General features: G+C 34.1%; 1 protein-coding gene across 1 annotated transcript; it reads right to left on the bottom strand.

Moving 5' to 3' along the window:
* Positions 1–578: 578 nt before the first annotated feature.
* On the bottom strand, positions 579–4,993 carry LOC132738481 (CD109 antigen-like). Its single transcript, XM_060725984.1, has 6 exons — positions 4,838–4,993; positions 2,658–2,721; positions 2,137–2,300; positions 1,883–1,902; positions 828–1,002; positions 579–651 (listed from the first exon to the last, which is right to left on the bottom strand). Exons 1-6 carry the CDS (start codon positions 4,854–4,856, stop codon positions 587–589), a joined length of 507 nt encoding a protein of 168 aa, XP_060581967.1. The 5' UTR covers positions 4,857–4,993; the 3' UTR covers positions 579–586.
* Positions 4,994–23,094: the final 18,101 nt, after the last annotated feature.

Genomic DNA, 23,094 nt, shown 5'->3' on the forward strand with positions numbered 1-23,094 from the left:
ATGAACATATTAACATATACATGTTTGCTAGTCTAATGAATTTGATATTTGAATCCCTCTTTATTACCATTTTGAATATCTTTTGTCTACAAGTTTTAAACAAACGATTTTATCATATCAACTACATTTCAATCATATTACAGTGTAACTTCCGAAAACCGAACACCCATGGGACTTGTCAAAAAGTTCGGATTTCAGAGGTTTCCGGAATTCAGAGGTTTATGATAATGTGGACAAGACTAAGCCACTTAATATCATTAGAATTCGGAAGTTACACTGTAATATAATCAAAGATCAATGCAATTATAAATACATGTATGTTATATAATCAAGTTTTCTAGATATCGTGCTCATTTGGAATAATAGTAAAAGTTAAACAGCTTTTATATACCTATAAATTTTATCACTAATTAACACGAGAAGCATGAAGTGCTAAAACGATTCAAAGGTCTCACGAGATATAAATTTTCCAAACCCGCTCGTAGCTAAAAAGAAAAAAATTCAGGTAGCTACTCAACATAATAATCCTATTTATACTATTAAAAAGAAAGGGTTTGAATTGGAATTTTTGATACTTTTCATAAATTCAAAAATGCAATTTGTCAAATATAACTTTTAGCTCCGGAGTCACACCAAACACTCGGAATTGCACTACAAATTTAAGAATACATTATCATTGATCTGAAAATACACCTGTGAGACTTTTTTAAAACTGAAGATATGCCGGCCTCTTGGCTATGCCGTCATAGAAAATACGCCACCAATCTCTTACCAAAAATTAAAACGCGGCTTTTATTAAGATTTAGGGTATATTTTCAAGCAGTTACCTGGCTGTCCTGGTTTGTAAATAGCTTTGTCTGTCTGTATGAAAACAGATGAACTTTTTGCATTATATGATAATGTTTTCGCATTTGTAAAGGATAGTCCGCCTGACCCAGATATCTTAAGGTTGAGTTCTTTCCTCTTAAACAATTCAGAGTCAAAATTTATGTGGTTTGGAACCTGGAAAAAAATATTTAGATACATGAAATGTAAACAAAATGTCAGGACGAAAAATGAGCAGCAACAAACATAATAATTAACGTTGTAGAACGCAAAACCTGGGATTGGAATAAGAAGCAAAAAACTTCTTTGAATGCATGTTGTGGCATAAAAGCGATGGCAAAATATTAGTTATAAATATTTCATACACGTTATTTAGCACGATATGAACATTTGTATTTAAACAAGACAAAAATTGAGATCACAAATCAACATGGGAAGGGAACGCTCACATTATGCAGCCCATTACACAACCCAATTACAATGCCAAGGCACCCGACAGGGTACCAAACAAAAAAGAGGACATAAGAGCGGAAAAGGAGGGGAGGGACGTACTAATAACTGTTACAATAAACAAATCATTTAACAAAAAAGCAGCAGTACGAGTTATAAAAGAGTATGCTATAAAGGGCTGATACATAAATTAAGGGGATCAAGGTCGGACGTTGCGGCAAGGAACAGTAAGGGACACAAAAACGGAAACCGAGGGGAGAATGGAACGGTAAAACCTGACATTGCCCACAATTAAGAGAAAAGGATATTACAAAATGTGTCACAACACACAACATTACACAAGACACACATGCAAAAAAAACACACAGACGGATAAAATGCTGTTTTTCAGAACATTTTGTGATAACAAAGCAGTTTTGTTCAGACAGTTCGTATTCACACTTTGGTGAATCTTAAACAAACGTAATTAACTTAAAATTACTATGATCAGTATATATGTGAAATTCTTTTGCAGGACACATTCTAAAAAATTCAAAAATTATGAAGATCAACGATACTTCATTAATATCTTAAAAGTGTTTGGTTCATATTAAGTTGTAATACATACCGGAATATCCAATTGTATTTCTGAAAAAAAAATAGTATGCCTATGCACTAACAACAATGTTAAAATGTTAATGCATTACCATTGAAAATGATCAATATGTTCTAATATGCCGAATAATCGAATCTCACTTTCAACAGTTCATGAAGAATACATGTATGCTTAAAGCTGATTTATATTTAAATACATGTATATCTATAAGAAGCACGTTTTGAGCTTCAAACGGACATCTATTGCATTGTGGAAAAAAAACTTACTTGATTTTCCGTTTAAAGTTACTCTAGAACTAGCAATTGGGCCTCCATTATTGCTTAATTCTGCAGAAATTATCACTGGCTCAGAGGGGTTCTCGAGCAATTCCCCTTCTATAGTTAAATTCCGTCCTGGTCGGACAATTCTTGGGGACATTAATATATATGAACTGAAATATAAAGACAGCTTTTAATCTTCACCGTTAACGATTATATTCAGTTCATCAAAAATAAGTATCACATTGATTTAGAATAAAATAGCAATTGTTTGTTAAAGCTGTGACCATAAGTCAAAATATGTGAACAGATTTTACACACTTCTATACAAAAAAGGTCTTGGTGTTGATTGTGTAGCGTTCCATTTTCACCAGACAAAAATGAAATTTTAGCTATAAGAAACCCGAGACCATAATTATCCCATTTATGTAATGTCTGTAAAAGATCAGTCAGATTGCATGTTTAATTTAATTTGTATGTGAAATTAGCGCTCTTTACGTAAAAAATATCAAAGAAAAATTTGAACTCACTTTTTTCCGTGTACAACTGCTTGCATAAGTGCATGAATCACGCTTATAACCCATAATCCCATTTCTGAAAAACATTGAAGTTTTAAGTGTATTAATGATAAACATGTATAATTCCTGAACTCAAAGTAATGGCGGTAACGCATGTATTTCACTTACAACCTTTAAGTTCTGTTTACTTTAAAGGCACGTGCTACGTTATATATAGATCTAAACATATAGGCAAAATAAAAAATGTATGGTAGAATTAATTTTTACTTTGCATTTGCTTAAAAAGAATGGGGGTCACTGGGGGTTTTTTTTGTGTTTTTTAGTGTGATGTTTTTTTCTGAGTTATCTGCCTTTGAATTTGATTGCGTGTGTATGCGCTCATTTAATGTCATTTCACGGCAAGATAAGTACAAACCTTATCTTCACTACATGCCAATCTATCTTTCTATTTTTCAATTAATCATTTAAATTTAAACGAACACTTGTGTTCCTTTTTTACAGTAAAGACAAAGAATATGTTTTAAAATATGACATTTTTATAAAATCATATAATGAAGTAAAAAGTATTTAGCAGTGAATTTTGTATACAGTGTTTATTAAGAATTTTATAAAATAATGAGGATGCTAGGGGTGCTTTTTTTATCTATAAAACATAATTTTGTATAACTTACTGTTAAGCATCGGAAAAGAATGTAACTCTGCGCGTGAATTAATCTAATTTCCTAAAGTTTTTATTTTCACTGTATTCCCAATTTTTCTTTTAATTGGAAAAAAAATGCAAGTGATCAATGTTTTATCTTTTGTGCGTCGTGTTGCCGCTAGTGACAGCACGACAAAACGCCAAACAGCTCGTTGTCGGACTTTCGTCTTGTCGTCTGTCGCTAACGATGCGAGCCATATGGTGCGTTGTTGTGCGGTGTTGTGTTGTCGCGATGTTTACATTGTCGCTCTGCTCAAATCAAAGGATTTATAATAATAAATATTATATAAGCAAAGCGATAGGGAGACATTGCGACAACGCGCAGCATGAAAACGCACCGTTTGGCGTGCTTCACTAGCGACAGGACGACAAGACAACAGTGCGACAACGCGCAATTCGCTAGCGACAAGACGAAAAGGCGATAACGATAGAGGTTGTGTTGTCGCTATCGACAACGCAACGCGCAAAGTGTACCAAATCAGCCACCATATATAACAGCGTTTTATTACATATTATTTATTATATAAAAATGTGAAACAACTGAAATTCCGTTTACAACAACACTTAACAGGGCTGACACTTCGATACTTGTATTTGTTGGAAATGTTTAGACATCCGTGACGTGAGGGAAAACGTCGCTATCCGAAAGAGTTGCAGACATTGCCGATCCCATCACGAAAAAAACGACTAACTGTATCACGAAATGTTTATCGATGAAAATATTGGCAGGTCAAAAATGCAGCATTTTCTGCAGTTGTCAAAATTTAATTTATACTTTATGAAGAAGTAAATCTGTTTCAGGGTATAGATCTATATCTTATGAAATATTTTATAAAATTTATTAACAGTAAAATTATATTGGCTCCATTATTATATGGATGATTCTCGAAAAGGTTTTAACATAGAATGTCTCTGTTATTTAATACACATGAATAATGTACGTAAACAGAATAAAATGTTCCGGAACAAAATATTATTTTGCTATTTTAAGTAGGGTTTTATCTGTTTATCAATGATTATGTGCATGCATCATTCACTTTAAGGCAATAAATTATCATGTTTATTTCATAAAAGCATTTTGGTAGTAATTTTTTTTAAACCCAAGCAATAATTTTTGCAGCAGATATATAACATTATGCACTTAAAGCAAATTGTATTACTTTGTAAAACATGTGAAAATTCCGTTTAGATTACACGTTTAGATATTGCAATTTGTAGTATTACCAATTTGTGACATATTTGTCACAAAAGTGTTGATTTTGTATGTGTATTCCTGTTAAAGAGCGCTGTATATGAACAATTATCATTTTAAGTACATGAGATGATATGCTGATTTTGTTATTGAATCATAATATCTACGGATACGTCTTGTAGTAAAAAAAAGTAGAACGGTACACAATAATTCTTTTCAGAATGATTTAAAAACATTAAAAATATTTGAACAATCAAATTTAAAACGGTAACATTGCATAATAAACATTTTTAAACTTACTTATTTTGTCTCTATCCATTTCTTAAGTAAACAAAACACTCAAGACAAATATTTTCTTGACAGTTTTATAAAGTAGACTTTCCGGATGTTTGTAATATTTTCCCAAAAACATTCGTTAATAAACGTCGTGTGTTTTGGTGTATTTCTTTATTAATGGCACATAGGCCTACGTGGTTTGTCTGCTTTAAGGTAGTGCACCCCTAATGCACTATCTCCACTTTAAAGAGTACTTAAATAGGCTAGAATCACTGTAAAGTGAATTGAAACTGAGGGGCGTGGGTTCGAAACCCAGAAGAGGCAACTTTTCTTCTTTCTTTTTTATCTTTTTAACAATTTTTATTTATCTCTCAGAACCCTAATGGAAGAAAAAAGTGTTTCATTTTAATTATATAATTATTGTAGGTATTTATTTAATAAATAATGCCAAATTTAATAGCAAATATGATACCAGATATATTCAAAGTTTAATAAAATAAAAACTACGCGATAAAAGTATTTCATATTTTGCAAGACCAACCAATATACATTTAAGAAAATCAAGGCAAACTTTGAAAACAGCCCCTCATTATGGAAAATTTAAGGGATATTTTAAATAAGGCTTTTTACATAGGGAAATGGTCAAATAAGTGTTAAAAGTGGGTGGGGTAGGGTTACATTTCTATACATATTAAAATCATTTCGTTTCAAAACAATCATTTTGATTGTTTAATTTGTTACCTAAATGTCATTATTTGTTTCTTAACAATGAGCAATTAGGAAAACATATTTCATAATGATGATATTATAGATTATTTAGAGTTTCCTCATTTCTGAAAAAAAGCCCTTATAATGGCAAAGTTTTAGTTCAGAAAAATGTCCATAACTCATAAACTACACGGTAAATTTTGTTTAAATGTTGCATACAGGTGAAATTTAAGGCATATAACTGTCCTATGTTCTCAATATTTTACAGTTCCTTATAGTGCCCATTAGGGGTGTTCTACCTTAACGTCATAATTATTCGACGAAGCGTTGTGAAATAAACGTATTTAGATTCAGGTTCACCTCAAGTTATATAACTAATGAATGTCTATCACGTTAATTAACATCAATTTTATTCGTAAATAACTAATGAAAAAGATGTGAATTATAATGAATTAGTCTTTAATGGACTACATATTCACGTGACAATTTTAATATTTGGTCATATTTGAACAAACTAAAGTACGTTTATTTTTCATAATTAACGCTTAAAAAAATATTGGCAATCGCAAATAAATAACCCTTAAAAATAAGGTCCGGTATCACACATATGTTAAAGTTGCTATCTGTTATGCAGGTGCGACCTCAAACCGGAATTGTTCAATTTCATATCTTATTATGAAAACATAATTGTACTAAATTGGTATAATAGCAACAATTTTTATGGACCTTGCAGCAAAATCGTGTCCGACCCATAAATTCGTTATTTGAAGTCTGATTTTATAACAATTTCACAGAAATGATCACCATATTGAGACGACGTGTCGCGCGCAACATTTGGGTCGCTACCATGACGGTCAAGGTCACAGCATGACCTTGCAGCAAAATCGTGTCCGACCCATAACTTCATTATTTGAAGTCGAATTTTACAACTATTTCACATAAATGATCACCATATTAAGACGACCTGTTGCGTGCATTATTTGGGTCGCTACCTTGAAGGTCAAGGTCACAGCATGACCTTGCAGCAAAATCGTGTCCGGCCCATAACTTCGTTATTTGAAGTCGAATTTTACAACTATTTCACATAAATGATCACCATATTAAGACGACGTGTTGCGTGCATTATTTGGATCACTACTTTGAAGGTCAAGGTCACAGCATGACCTTGCAGCAAAATCGTGTCCGGCCCATAACTGTTATTTGAAGTCGAATTTTACAACTATTTCACAGAAATGATCACCATATTGAGACGACGTCTCGCGCACAACATTTGGGTCGCTACCTTGAAGGTCAAGGTCACAGCAAGACCTTGCAGCAAAATCGTGTCCGGCCCATAACTTCGTTATTTGAAGTCTAATTTTACAACTATTTCACATAAATGATCACCATATTGAGACGACGTGTTGCGTGCAACATTTGGGTCGCTACCTTGTAGGTCACGGTCACAGCATGACCTTGCAGAAAAAGTATCCGGCCCATAACTGTTATTTGAAGTCGAATATTACAACTATTTCACAGAAATGAACACCATAATGAGACGACGTGTCGAGCACAACATTTGGGTCACTACCTTGAAAGTCAAGGTCACAGCATGACCTTGCAGCAAAATCGTGTCCAACCCATAACTTCGTTATTTGAAGTCGGATTTTACAACTATTTCACATAAATAATCACCATATTGAGACGACGTGTTGCGTGCAACATCTAGGTCACTACCTTGTAGGTCACGGTCACAGCATGACCTTGCAGAAAAAGTATCCGGCCCATAACTGTTATTTGAAGTCGAATATTACAACTATTTCACAGAAATGAACACCATAATGAGACGACGTGTCGAGCACAACATTTGGGTCACTACCTTGAAAGTCAAGGTCACAGCATGACCTTGCAGCAAAATCGTGTCCAACCCATAACTTCGTTATTTGAAGTCGGATTTTACAACTATTTCACAGAAATGATCACCATATTGAGACGACGTGTCGCGTGCAACATCTAGGTCGCTACCTTGAAGGTCAAGGTCACAGCATGACCTTGCAGCAAAATCGTGTCCGGCCCATAACTGTTATTTGAAGTCGAATTTTACAACTATTTCACAGAAATGATCACCATATTGAGAAGACGTGTCGCGCACAACATTTGGGTCGCTACCTTGAAGGTCAAGGTCACAGCATGACCTTGCAGCAAAATCGTGTCCGGCCCATAACTTCGTTATTTGAAGTCGAATTTTACAACTATTTCACATAAATGATCACCATATTGAGACGACGTGTTGCGTGCAACATTTGGGTCGCTACCTTGAAGGTCAAGGTCACAGCATGACCTTGCATAAAAATCGTGTCCGGCCCATAACTTCATTATTTGAAGTCGAATTTTACAATATTTTCACATAAATGATCACCATATTGAGACGACGTGTCGCGCGCAACATTTGGGTCGCTACCTTGAAGGTCAAGGTCACAGCATGATCTTGCAGCACAATCGTGTCCGACCCATAACTTTGTTATTTGCAGTCGGATTTTACAACTATTTCACGGAAATGATCACCATTTTGAGACGACGTGTCGCGCGCAACATTTGGGTCACTACCTTGAAGGTCAAGGTCACAGCATGACCTTGCAGCAAAATCGTGTCCGGCCCATAACTTCGTTATTTGAAGTCGAATTTTACAACTATTTCACAGAAATGATCACCATATTGAGACGACGTGTCGCGCGCAACATTTGGGTCGCTACCTTGAAGGTCAAGGTCACAGCATGATCTTGCAGCACAATCGTGTCCGACCCATAACTTTGTTATTTGAAGTCGGATTTTACAACTATTTCACGGAAATGATCACCACTTGAGACGACGTGTCGCGCGCAACATTTGGGTCACTACCTTGAAGGTCAAGGTCACAGCATGGCCTTGCAGGAAAATCGTGTCCGGCCCATAACTTCGTTATTTGAAGTAGGATTTAACAACTATTTTACAGAAATGATCACCATATTGAGACGAAGTGTCGTGCGCAAGTCGGTAGATAGATCTCATTGAGTAGAAGTGAAGTGCAAAGAACAGTAACTCTGCCTTGCCATAGTTTGGAATTATCACACTTTGAACTTTGTCTGGGAAATAAATCTGAAACTACAAAAGATATACTTTTCTGTGTCCAAAACCAAGTCGGGAAGCATCACCCGGTTTACATTTGGTGAAACATTGCTGAAACTTTTACTAAGTTAAAAATTTGTAAGCACGTCTATAAAGGTCGTTCTGACATTGGGTAAAAGTTCCTGACGCTGAAATTAAGATTCCCAGGTATTTATAAGAGGTTACATATTTAATCACTATACTATGAGAGTTTATCTAGCAATTTTGAAGTCCTCTTTCAATAGTGGACAGTAACACAAGATCATCAGCATATAAGAGACAGCTTATAAGTATGTATCACCATATAACACTTGGTCATCATTTTCATTAAAACACTGCGGCAAGTCATTTTAAAATAGTTTGGACAAAGTTAGATTTATATTGTCACCTTGTCTCACACCGACTTGAGGTTTAAAGCAGCACGCCTCCAGATTCCTACAAATTTTCATGAAAATATTGAAAATGTATTAACAAAATAAAATATTGTGAAGTGAACAAAGGAAAAAGGCACTGAAAATCTATGTAAACAACTAAAAAGAGATCAAAAAATGAAAAAAAGCCTTTACTGCGTTAGTAACGCAGTAAAAATATGGTGAAAATATACTGCAAAATCAGTCTTTAATCGCGCATAACATGGAACTTATTACTGTTATCTTGAATATTTTTTCATTTTAAAATGTCAGTACATTTTTCTCAAGTTTCTTGAAATAATTTGCCTTATCTGGAGGCATGCAGCTTTAAACTCTTGTGTTAGGGAATCATTAATCGGGCATGCATAAAATTGTTGATATACATATCTTTTACCACTCTATAAAAAGGTTCCAGATGTTCCCACATCGCAAAGTTTATAAAATAGTATAAAAAGCATTACAGTGTCAAGCGCTTTTGCAAAGTGAACAAAACATGCAAAAAGTTTAGACCCATTACTTACACACTTCTCTATCAATGTCCTCAATACAAACATATGGTCGGATGTTCCTGTTTTCGGTTGAAAACCTATTTGTGCTTTATGAATAATATTGTATTTATCAAAACATTTTGTAACCTTTCATTTAAAACACTTTTTTATTAAAACTTTCGATAAACATGGCATAATACAGATACCTCGGTAGTAAGCATGGTCATTTGGATCATTGCCTTTGTATAGGGGTTTAACTAAATTTTACAATCGTAACTTTGATTTAATTTCTAAATTCAATAGTGATTTAAAAACTCTTCTGCGACAAGTGATTAGCCAGCCTGGTTTTTATGGCGATGTGGTTTACAAACTTCGTAAGATTTTGGGTCATGGTAATTTTTCTGCTGTTTTTACTAAAATCATTAAACGTTTTATTAAAAGAGGTTATGACCCTACTATTTTAAGACATACTGCATGTTTAGTGTTCAACCCTTTTACAGTTGGACACTACGCTTTCCTCTTTTGATTGCATCTGACGGACCAAGTGGGAGACTCTATGATGGATAGTTCGTAAAGCCCTTTGGGACTGAATTGTCTTAATGTTCGTCTTCTGCCTTGCTTCGTCGGGCCCTTGTAGGTGATTTTCTTGTTGCTCTGTCTTCCTTTAGGACATTGAGTACTTTTGTTATGGTCATTGGGTTTACTTTTATATGTTTCTACATGATCATTTTAGTGTTTTACTTATTTAACCTTTTGTAACCATGACAACTGTTAGAATTTCACTTGGCGGGGATTCATTTTATTTACACTGTCTCGTTTATAGGAACATGATGGGGCTAAGAGCGAGGTTCGGTGCACCATTAACCGGTTTAAACTCCCCAGCAGTCATTATTATGCTGCTGACCGTTCCAAGGCGGCGCCCCACTGTGTTCCTCAGATGTATGTCTATGTTGTTTCATACTGTTTTGGTGACACTTTTGTCCCTTGTTTTTTTCTCGTCTACGGTAAGTATCTTCCCCTTTGCCTCTAGTTTTTATTTCTTTGATTAAACCCCCCCCCCTTTCCCCCGGTGTTCTGTCCCCTTCCCCTTTGTGGGCCTATTATTATTTTCTTTGAATTCCTAATCAGTTACTAATTATTTATCATTTAATGATTAATGTGTCGTTGCCCTGTCCTTTTTATGTTTGGGGTCCGCCTGGGCTCCTTGCCATTGGTTCTTGTTGCTGGGTCATATGGGGGTTGCGTTCATTGAACGCCGCCTTTCCTTGTTGATCTTGTTTATCATATTTGATATAACCTAATTGCCACTGAGAAAGGTAGATAGAATTGTATTAAAAAACTTAATTAAACCTGGCATTTGACTTGTGTGTCCGCATTAAATCATTCCATTAGTTATAACATCTAGGCCAGAGGATTTTTATTTTTCAATTTCTTAATAGTTGTGCTTTTTTTTCTTTTCAGTGATTTTAAAATCCAGATCAGTAAATGACCTAATACTCTCTTTTCCATGCAGATAGTGTTTAAAAACAAATTTTAACTTTTAAACTCCTCTTTTATGCTAAAAAGTGTTGAAAAATGCATAACCCCTATATCTGAAGATAATTTTTGGTCCTCACTTTGGGTGCAATCTTCTTTTATTTCTTTAACTAGTGTCCAATTTCCATTTGGGTTGATTTCATATAAAGAGTCCAATCTTTGCATAAATATTTTGCTTTAACTTTTTTTTCGATTGCAACATTTCTATAGTTTGTAGATAAAAAGGTTGTTGTATTGAAAACAGGAATATTTGCCAAAGATATCACCAAATGTTATTTGAATTAGCAGCAATACAAAAATCTTACAGTTCTTTAGCTCTAGCATTACAAACAGGGTCATTACTGTGGCTGTGATCCGAATGGATGGCTGTGCCTTATTGCAAGTCATGATTAAAATTCCCATTGTACCTTACGTATTCATCATCTACTATAAACGGGATTTCACAACACTTTGTAAAGGAGTTATCTGCGATGAAGAAATGGATGACCTCTTGTATTGTATAGAAATATGGGTACAAAGTGATCAATCGGTAGCATTAATTACAACAAAATTACATGAAAATTGCAGACTCGGTATGATTAAGACTGTACATTAGGGATAATGAATAAGTGCAACATCCCTCACGCCCCCAAACACCGGCTTGAGCGGTATTCAATTCTCATCACTTAATAGTGCTGGCATCAATGATCGCGAAGGACCAGAAAAATATAAAAACAATGGAACAACTTTTTACAGCTGCAACACGGCACTTGACACCTGTTGTAAAGTATAAAAATCTTGAAATAAAGTGATCCCTTGGAAGCATTAATTTCAACAAAATTACATGAAAATTGCAGACTCAGTTCGATTAAGTCTGTACTCCATTCTCAACACTTAATGCAACATCCCTCACGCCCCCAGTAGCACCCTTTGAATATTCCATTTGGATATTTAATCACAGATTTTTCGCTTACATTCCATTCTGTAAATATGCCTATAATTCACCTATTACAGACGCCATAAAAGTAGATGGGGCCATGCGGTAATGTTATTTTATTAATATCGATAGTGTTAGCCAAGGAGTACACCGATGAATATTTATGTGTATTTCACTGTATTTGACTGATGTTTGTTTACGTTATAGTGCATCTGTTGTTACCTGAAAAAATATTTAATTACATTAGCAGACCAATACATAAGCAGATTTAATTGATTTCCTGGTTTATTAGCGTCATATTGAACGCCGTATGACTCGTCTTTACACCGTGCAAATGTAGTCTAATGCATGGACTTGAGCACTTGTTCTAATTTTTGTAAATAAACCAATAAAATATGATAAACAAGATCAACAAGGAAAGGCGGCGTTCAATGAACGCAACCCCCATATGACCCAGCAACAAGAACCAATGGCAAGGAGCCCAGGCGGACCCCAAACATAAAAAAGACAGGGCAACGACACGTTAATCATTAAATGATAAATAATTTGTAACTGATTAGGAATTCAAAGAAAATAATAATAGGCCCACAAAGAGGAAGGGGACAGGAGACCGGGGGAAGGGGGGGAATCAAAGAAATAAAAACTAGAGGCAATGGGAAAGATACTTACCGTAGACGAGAAAACAACAAGGGACACAAGCAAAAGTGTCACCAAAAAAGTATGAAACAACATAGACATACAACTGAGGAACACAGTGGGGCGCCGCCTTGGAACGGTCAGCAGCATAATAATGACTGCTGGGGAGTTTAAACCGGTTAATGGTGCACCAAACCTCGCTCTTAGCCCCACCATGTTCCTATAAACGAGACAGTGTAAATAAAATGAATCCCCGCCAAGTGAAATTCTAACATTGTCATGGTTACAAAAGGTTAAATAAGTAAAACACTAAAATGATCATGTAGAAACATATAAAAGTAAACCCAATGACCATAACAAAAGTACTCAATGTCCTAAAGGAAGACAGAGCAACAAGAAAATCACCTACAAGGGCCGACGAAGCAAGGCAGAAGACGAACATTAAGACAATTCAGTCCCAAAGGGCTTTACGAACTATCCATCATAGAGTCTCCCACTTGGTCCGTCAGATGCAATCAAAAGAGGAAAGCGTAGTGTCCAACTGTAAAAGGGTTGAACACTAAACATGCAGTATGTCTTAAAATAGTAGGGTCATAACCTCTTTTAATAAAACGTTTAATGATTTTAGTAAAAACAGCAGCAAAATTACCATGACCCAAAATCTTACGAAGTTTGTAAATCACATCGCCATAAAAACCAGGCTGGCTAATCCCTTGTCGCAGAAGAGTTTTTAAATCACTATTGAATTTGGAAATTAAATCAAAGTTACGATTGTAAAATTTAGTAAAATATTTCCGTAATTTATGATAGCGGTAGCCCTGTTTTAGAAGCTTGCTGGTAATAAAAATATTCCGCTCGTTGAAATCCTCAACGTTGCTACAAGCTCTAGCGAATCTAATTAACTGGGAAACATAAACCCCGTAAGATGTTGCATGGGGTACGTCTCCATCTAAATGTGGATAATTAACTATACAAAAGTCAAAGTCATCTCTTTTATCATAGATTTTCGTGTGAATAGAATTGTTGTTGATAGTTATATGAAGATCCAAAAATGATGTACTAAAATTTGAAGAGTTCGTTTTATTAAGTTGTAGTTCATGCGGATAAATGTCAGACACCATTTGATCAAAATAAGGATTATCTAAATTAAAAATATCATCAAGGTATCTGGAAGTATTATTAAATGCGACTATAACATCTTGTTGTTTATCTTCAGAGAGACTCAACATAAAGTCTCTTTCATAGCAGTACAAAAACAAATCGGCGACCAGGGGTGCACAATTAGTACCCATAGGAATTCCTATGATCTGTTTAAATAGGGTATTACCAAACCTGACATAAATGTTGTCTAAAAGAAAAGAGAGTGCTCTACAAACTTCGTCACAGGTCCACATAGTATAATGTTTTACAATACCGTTAGTAAAAAAAGCTTTGTTAGAATTACATGCTAGAAAGGTAACTTTTTCCCTTGCAAAAGTTTTCTGAATTAGGGAAATTAGTTTATCATTGATTAATTTATGTGGCAAAGTTGTATAAAGTGTAGAAAAATCGTATGTACTGACAGTTGAAGCTTGAAAGTTCTTAATTTTGAATTTATCCAAGATTTCACCAGAATTTTTAATTGACCAAAAGAGATGTTTGCCTGTGTTTTCATAGACTTTATCACAATATCTAATTACATGTGTTTTAATGGCAGTCAAACAAGACGTCAATAAAATAGAAAGTTTACTTGTAGTGCAAGATGTAGAATTAGCAATGAATCTAGCTTTGTAAGGTTTTTTATGTAATTTAGGAATCCAATACATAATAGGAAGTTTAAGTTCTTTTTCATTAATTTGTACTTTAAGATTTGAAATATTAGTAATATGATTGTTTACAATGTCTTTTTCGGAGGCAGAGGTTTTAGAATACGCATTAGTACTATTAAGTTCCTTATGCAAAACGTTAATGTAATGGATTCGTCATACAATTATAATATTATTAGCCGCCTTGTCCGCTGGCACCAAAACAAATTTTGAATGAAAAGCTAGAATATCTTTCTGCTACCTGATAGGTCGTGGTATGATCGTCGTTAGGTCATGGTAGGTCTTCGTAGGATCGTCATGAACGTAGAGAGATCGTAGTGGGAACGTAGTAAGAACATAGTGGGAACGTTGTAAAAGCGTACTCGGTATGTTCCCGACTGTACTACGCTTTTACTGCGCTTTTACTACGATTATGAAGAAATATCCACGATGCTTTCGCGCTGCTTGTACGATTACGGCGCTTCTACCACGCTCGTTTTACGACTTTATCCCGATTCTTTTTGGCCACGATCCCGCTACGCTTGTTTTGAGCACGTTCAAAATAAACGCGGCGAGAGCGTAGAGCTTTCCGATCATGATTTATTTGTTTGTTTGTTTGTTTGTTTGTTTGTTTGTTTCATTTTACGCCTTTTTCCAACAGTATTTCAGTCATATAGGCGGGTAGTTTCCTAACCATCGTTCCTGGAGAGTTACACCAGTACTAGATTCACTTCCTCCGCGCTAAACTATCAAAGCATCTCCCGGGGATCGAACCTACTACCATGAAGACGCTACTGCGATCATACTGCGCTTATGTAGACTCCAATACGTTTCTCCTGCGATTTGCCACGATTCGGCCAGTAGAAGCGGGGTCTATTTGTCTTTCGACGTCTTGTCAGTGATATGCAGGCTTCATAACCTCAGATCCCCTTTCAAAATTCCATTTTATTTAGTTCCGCCCATTGTTTTCTCGTTTAGGGTAATGCATTCTTTTACTTGGGGACCATACGCCGCTTTTCATAGAATGACACATGTGTCACATTGAATGTTCCATGATAACCGCCGAATGAACACATCTGCGGATGTTTCTAAATTCAAAATTTCACCATTTTCGTGTTTAAATGTTGAATTCTGCTTAAGCCGGTGCTAGGGGGCGTGGACGGTTACTTGCACTTTCCATTACCATCCATGAACAGGCTCAATCAAACCGAGCCTGCAACATTTTACAATTTTGTCGTGTTGGGCTGTCTTTAGGGATTCTGTTTTTCACTATTTCTATGTGTGAACAGGGGTTAAGATTTGATAAGTCGAAACGATCAACAAATGTTCATGTTAATGACCGAATAACCATACTTAATGTTTCGTGGAAATAACTACCTGGCTACCGTAATGATGGCGACTTAAGTGTATTGTCGATATCTCAAAATACAATAACGTATCTATAACATTATGTTGTTCCTGAGATATTTGGAAAAGCACTCTTGTCAATTTACACAAACAAGCAGATAAATTGTATCAGAGACAATTTTTACGAGGTAACGTTGAATTCGTGAACGATACATCGAAGCTACGCTGATTACCTCGTTAAAAGTAGTTGAATCTGATCATTTCGGCTAAGGTATACAGAATATAAACAACACAAAGTTTTTAATGGATTAATGTACTTATTACAACGCAAAAGTCGCCTTCATTACGAGAGACAGGTCGTCATTCTCAGGAATGATCTAAAAAAAGTATGCGCTTATTCGTTTGTTTTAATTTGATTTGATAACAATTTTGGTCAATTTACATACCGTGTAACTCGTTTTGACTATAGCGTTGCACGGATCTAGCGTTGCCTTTGCGTTACTTTCACATTTCTGCGTTACTTGATGTACACGCTGAAGTAGTTACACATTTCAACAGCTAATTCACTTCGTAACGTTGCGATAATATTCCATTACAAAGACTACATTATCAATTTAATCAACTGCCTGTAAATGAGTTTTACACTTATATACTTCTAAGAAATTATTGAAAATCTATTGTTGTAATTTTAATTTTGATCATACATTACATGGTCTAAGATTACACAACGAAAAGGTAATACTTTATTGTAATTTAATTACGGTAGGATGATATTTCATTCCTTTGGACAATATCGTAGTATTTATTGATAGAAGAAAACTGTAACTGATACCTTAACGCTTTAATCTCTTTAGCCTTTTATATTTAAGCTGCGTCACGACAAAACCAACATAATGCGTTTGTGACCAGCATGGATCCAGACCAGCCTGCGCATCTGAAACTGATGAGCGAACAGTAAAGGACCTGATCCCGACTTTTTGCAAAAGGCAAAAAGGGTGGTCTAGATCCCCTGCCCGGGCGCAAAAAGCCCAAAGTTGGGTTTTTGTCGGGGAAAGTGGGTCCCAAATGTTAAAAAGGAAATTGAAGCAAAATAAGATGCAATTTTTCAATATTTAAACCGACCCTTTAAAAATGAAAAAGTAAATAAATTCTACTTTAAATTTTTTTTTTAATGATTAAAAAAAATTTTTTTTTTTAAATTTTAACCCCTGTTTTTAATTTTTTTCCTTTAGGAATTTTAGTGTTGAAGATTGAATATCGTTTATAGATAATACGCTATAACTAACATTAATTTCCTCTCATGAACAGACTTATTGTTTGTTTGTTTGGATTTTTACGGCACGTCAACACATAACTGGCCTTATCGTGCCGAATGCTTTAATAGGCTTAAAATGTTATGTAATGTTTTGTAAATGACAATAAAAGTGAGTCATTTAGATCCTAGAGTACAAGTTTATCTCTTTCAAATAATCAATGATGTTTTCTGATGGAATTGTATTAAAGAGTTCTTTGAGTGAGTTTACACGATAAAATCTAAAACAGGCCTGTGAAAAATTAAGACATTTAAGAAGAAAATGTTTGGCAGTAAAATTTTCATTACAAGCTACACAGAAAGGGGCATTGTCATTCGTGTGGAGATATGAGTGGGTACTTTTAGTGTGTACAAACCGGCATTGAATTTCCTCGTCTACCTACCAAGGGGCAGGACGTGAAGTGGTTGCACACTTGGTTCAAGCGAGCGGATTGGTTGCAAACTTGACAAAATGGCGAACACGGCGTGATTTTTTGAAACGGGTGAACGAATTTTTGCTAGGCAAGTGGGTTTCTTTGTTATTTTGAAGTTAATTAGTATGTCTATTCCATAATGCAACATATATGCCACACTCGGTTAAAGGTTTTAGCATCCTAGATTCTGTTTTGACGAACTTATTGAAGATATAAACTGATCATGTAGATATTTTATAAATTTGACATGTGACTGTTCTGGTCGATTTTTCTCCTAATCTATTCGAATTTGTAAGTTTTGAACTGCATTTAACAATAGCAAAAATATGTTTCTGTCAATGCTGTACAAATGGTTTAGTTCGCAAGTCCGAAAGATAACGTTCAATACACAAAAATATTCTTGTTCAAGCACATTTTGGTTGCAGACTTATACTTCAAGCATTTTTGGTTGCAAACTTATTTTTATTCTATTGAAATCCATAGTAAAATTTGCAAAAAGGAGTGTAGATGGTTATATTTATTAACCTATTTTCAATGGCAATTATTGACATTTATGTTCTGTTATTTGTTTTTTGTTATAAATGTTATTAATACTTCTTCTTTTACAACAATTATGCACTTTATGTTTCAAATTACATGGTTCTCAGTTCAATACTATAATCATCAGTAAAAGCCTGCAAACAAAATAATAGCATAAAAAAATATTTATTGATACTTCAATTCTAAAATATGTCATCATATGTAAAATGCAAAATGAAAACTACATACAAAACAAACGTATGTGAGAGTACTGTTGTATGTAAGCGAATTATTTTCTGACATGTGCACACATACGATGCTACTCGGCAAAATTTCCAAAGTTTATCAAAACCACAAATAATGTTAACTTGTTTGTTTCGTATGTAAAGATCAGCAGTTGCTTTAGACATAAAGTACATAAAATGTACTTAAATATATTTTTACAAACCCCAAAAGTTTTTTAAAATGCAATGCTTGTTAACAAAATTCCGGATTTTGCATGTACTTATATGTCCAAATTGGTATTTTAAAGATGATTTTGATTTATAGATCATATTTAAATATTTACGATTGGTTATTTACTTTGGACTGATTCGTGACAAACGTATTAAAGTCTATAATATTGGTCCGGGTAAAGGATTTGGAAGGATGTTTCGATCGTTGGGTTCTAATAAGGAACAATTTATGAAACATGTGATAATTAGCCCTTGTGTCCCCAATGTTAATTAATACAGTTTTTTATTTACATATTAATCCAATTTATTTCAAATTCAAAAAAAAACAATATGCAAAGCTGTTTTTTGTTGCTATTTTTTTTCTTTCCTTTTTTACATTAGTCATGCCAAGATTTAAAAAAAATGTCCTAAGTTATCCCTTATGTTACAGACTCAATCAAACCGAGTCTGCAACTCTCTTGTAATTTTGTTGTGATTAATGCTTCCGAGGGATCACGTTGTTTCCAGATTTTATTTACTTCACAACAGCAGGTGTCAAGTGCTGTGTGGCAGCTGTAAAAAGTTTCCCCGTTCTTCACTTCAGTGTTGTTATATTTTTCTGGTCCTTCGGATCATTGATGCCAGCACTATTAAGTGTTTGAGAATTGAGTACCGCTCAAGCCGGTGCTAGGGGCCGTGAGGGATGTTGCATTATTATTCAGTATCCCTTATGTACAGACTCAATCAAACCGAGTCTGCAATTCTCTTGTAATTTTGTTGTGATTAATGCTTCCGAGGGATCATTTTGTTTCCAGATTTGTAAAAAGAAAAGAAGTATATCGAGGAGAAAAAATGATGAAGATAAGCACAACTGAATACTGTGTTTTATATCTATTTGAAATACCCCGTGTTAGGATAAATTATATCTGCACGCATGCACAATTTGCATATATATTTCTTAATATTAGATGAACGGGTATAATTGCCTTAATATTGCTAATTATTAAAAAAAAGATAAGTTATTCCTCGCTAAAAATATGCATGCCACATTATTGACACAAAAGTTTGCAACCAAAAATGCTTGAAGTATAAGTCTGCAACCAAAATGTGCTTGAACAAGATATTTTTGTGTATTGAACGTTATCTTCGAACTTGCGAACTAAACCATTTTGTACAGCATTGACAGAAACATATTTTGTTATTGTTAAATGCAGTTCAAAACTTACAAATTCGAATAAATTAGGAGAAAAATTGACCAGAACAGTCACATGTCAAATTAAAAATATCTACATGATCAGTTAATATCTTCAATAACTTCGTCAAATCAGAATCTAGGATGCTGAAACGTTTAACCGAGTATGGCATATACATTGCATTATGGAATAGACATACTAATGAAACTTCAAAATAACAAAGAAACCCACTTGCCTAGCAAAAATTCGTTCACCCGTTTCAAAAAAATCACGCCGTGTTCGCCATTTTGTCAAGTTTGCAACCAATCCGCTCGCTTGAACCAAGTGTGCAACCACTTCACGTCCTGCCCCTTGCCTACATGAATTGGAATCCATTAAATTAAATAAATTGTGTTTTAAGTACATCATGAAATCGTAAAACAAGATATGGTCAGATTGTTTTATTTTTAATGGATATAAAAACAGAAAGCGAGTCAGAAAATATCAAAAATTTATCATGGGTATGCTGTACTATGTATGACTATACTAAATCTATAGCTTTTACTTTTTGCCGTAAAAAATGATGCTTTCTTTGGGAAACCCCCATACTAATGTAAAAATTTTTTTCCCCAAATCATAAAGGGTGGGCTATAAAAGTGTTGGGTTTTTGGGGGGTAGGGCCCCTTTTTTTTGGGTTTTTTTTATTCCCTTTCAGCAGGGGGTCATTGCCTATGGCTGCTGAAAAAGCTCCCCCTACTTTCCCTTTTGTGTTTTTTGTTTATCTGGTTTCCTTTGAAGCGGCCTCTTTTATTTCCCGACCGGTTTCGAAAGGGAATATTTTTTTTTTTGCAAACTGGGCCCTTTCTATCTGAAATTTCGGAAATTTTAGTTTGTTTTAACCCCTTAAAATTAAAAAAAATTCAATAGCGATTTCAAAAATTTTTCGGGAACCCTTTAAAACCTATTTCATTTATCGTAAAAGGCGACTTTAAAAAGTTCAAAAAAATGGAGTCTATTTAACTCTTAGCTTCCCGCAGGGTTTAAGTTTGGTTTTCATCCCCGGGTTTTGTTTTAAAATTTGAAAACCCCAAACCCAAATTAGTTTTAAAAATCTTTGCATATGGACCCGTAAACTATTCTCGCCCCTAAAACCAAAAAAACCAAAAAACCCCCATGGAGAAATTTTGATCAACACCTTATTACCCCTTAAAAAAAGTCCCCCCGGGTTTATTTGGGTGCCAGCACCCAAAAATGTTGAGAATTTGGAATTTCGCCCAAAAACCCGGTGCTAGAGGGGGTGTTTTTTTGTATTTCCCCCATGTTTAAAACTTAATCAAACCGAGTCCCGCCAAATTTTTAAAGTAATTTTTTTTTGTGATTGGGTGTTTTGGGGGTCACTTTGCTTCTTCTTTTGGATTTTAAGGGTGTTTCTATTTAATTAATTATTCCAAGACATGCTTTTTTGGAAGTCTTTTAATCCCATATTTTGATTTTGTTTAAATTTGTAAATCAATTAAGGAAAAACCCCGATGCTTGTGTGTTATTGTGTAAATTGAAAGTGTTTAAGATAAAAAAAGTTTTTTCTTTTTTAAAAACGAACGCCAAATACTTTTAAATTCTATTAGGGGAAAAAAAGGGTTTTAAACCCCTTGGTTTGCCCATTCCGTTGTTTTAAAATCGAAATGTTGAGTTTTTCTATGAATTTTTAAACTTTTGCTTGGCCCCGTGATAAAACTTTTATGCTAACTTTCGAAAGGGGCGGGTCAAAAATGAGACATTTACAGGGAATGGGCCCTGTCCCTTAAAACAAAAAAAAGAAGAAACCCAGCACGGGCCTCTGCGGCACCAAATTTTATTAATTTGATGCAGAAAAAAAAAGGCCAAAAGAAAATTTTTATTCTTTTGATTTAAGAGAGCAATCAAAATATTCAAAATTTTTTGTAATTCCAGTGGGTGGGGTTTAAAAAAAGAAGGGCTCTTATTCGTTACCACGGTTTAAATTTAATTTAAAAAGTCAAAAAAGGAAGGGCGGGTTCAAAGACCGATTACCGGAAAAGGAAAACCAGCAGGACAAAAGGGTTTGGAAAAATTTAAAAAACACCTATACACGTTTTTCTTTCATCAAAACTTTGATTTTTTTAAAGATTAAACTTTTCTCTCTTTTTTTTAATCAAAATATTTTTATAACATAATTTTTCTATGAAATTTTGGAATTTTAATCAAATTTCAGAATAAAGTTTAAACAAAAATTAAACTGCTCTACCCACAAAACCCAAAGAATCAACTTTCAAACAGTTAACGGGTTTTGTTGAATATTAAAAGGGAAAATTTTACAAAAAAAACGTTTTTAAGGGGTTTAAAAATTTTAAAATATTAAACATCGGGAAAAAAGTTTTTTCAATTAGCCCAAGCATAAATTTTTATAATCATCTTAGATTCAATACTAAATGGTCCCCGAGCCTGTTTTTTTGAAATTATAATCTTTAAATGACATTTTATTTCCAAAACGGCCCCAAACTACCATTGTTGTGGGATAGTTGCATTAAACTGTCAATCCATTTTTTTTTTGAAAAACATAATTTTGAATGAAGTAAAAGGTCACAACCTTCATAAATTGTTTTTAAATATTCATAAGGTATTGATTTGATACGTAAAATATTTAGTTGAAGCTGATCTTTTGTATTTCAGTCAATGGAACTTGGGATATTTTCCGATTTCATCAATGGTATTACTATTTTCTTTAAATCATTTTTGGAAATAGTTTTGTTTTTTCCCTTTGTAGAATATCTTTTCTCAATTTGTCCAGGGAAAGGGGGAAAATATTTTTGTCACTTTTCCTATCTATATTCAGTTGTTGGACAATGAATTGTCTGTTTTAGGTAAGATCTTCAGTAATGAAAGCATTAAAGCTGTCACTTTTTTATGCTTAAGATTCTCCATCCATTTTCATGATTTAAGTTTACAGATAAGATAAAATGTGCTTTGGGCCATATCTCACAGAGCCTAATAAATGAGACCTTCTATGTTTTCAGCAGAAATTGGTGGCCTAACGGACATTTTGTTATTTCAAATGTTCACTATTTCTTGTTATAAGATCTTAACTTGCAGGTTCTTTGTGTAACTTTAACGATTCCTTTTTGTTGTTGTTAAGAAATATCTAAGTTTAGATATAATGTCGGTTTATTTAATTAAAAAGAAAACCAGGACACCTTTACGAATATTTTCATAATTAAAATATTTTCGGATTGATTCATATTAAATCTATATGTTTCTTTCTAAATTCATTAGGTGTCATTTTTATCAATCTAGAATGTAGGCGCTTTCAAACGTTCTCTGTTTGTTATTGATATGTTTTATATAAAAAAAACACAGATAAAGAAATTGTTAAAGTGTAGTCATTTAGAATGCACCATTAAACACTTTTGAGGAGAGAGACTAAAGCTTAAAAATATCTATAAAATTTTGGTTGGTCATTTTGCAAAA

The sequence above is a fragment of the Ruditapes philippinarum genome, unplaced genomic scaffold, assembly GCF_026571515.1.
Source record: "Ruditapes philippinarum isolate M1 unplaced genomic scaffold, ASM2657151v2 ctg16197_1_1_1_1, whole genome shotgun sequence".
In the NCBI taxonomy this organism is placed as follows: Eukaryota; Metazoa; Mollusca; class Bivalvia; order Venerida; family Veneridae; genus Ruditapes; species Ruditapes philippinarum.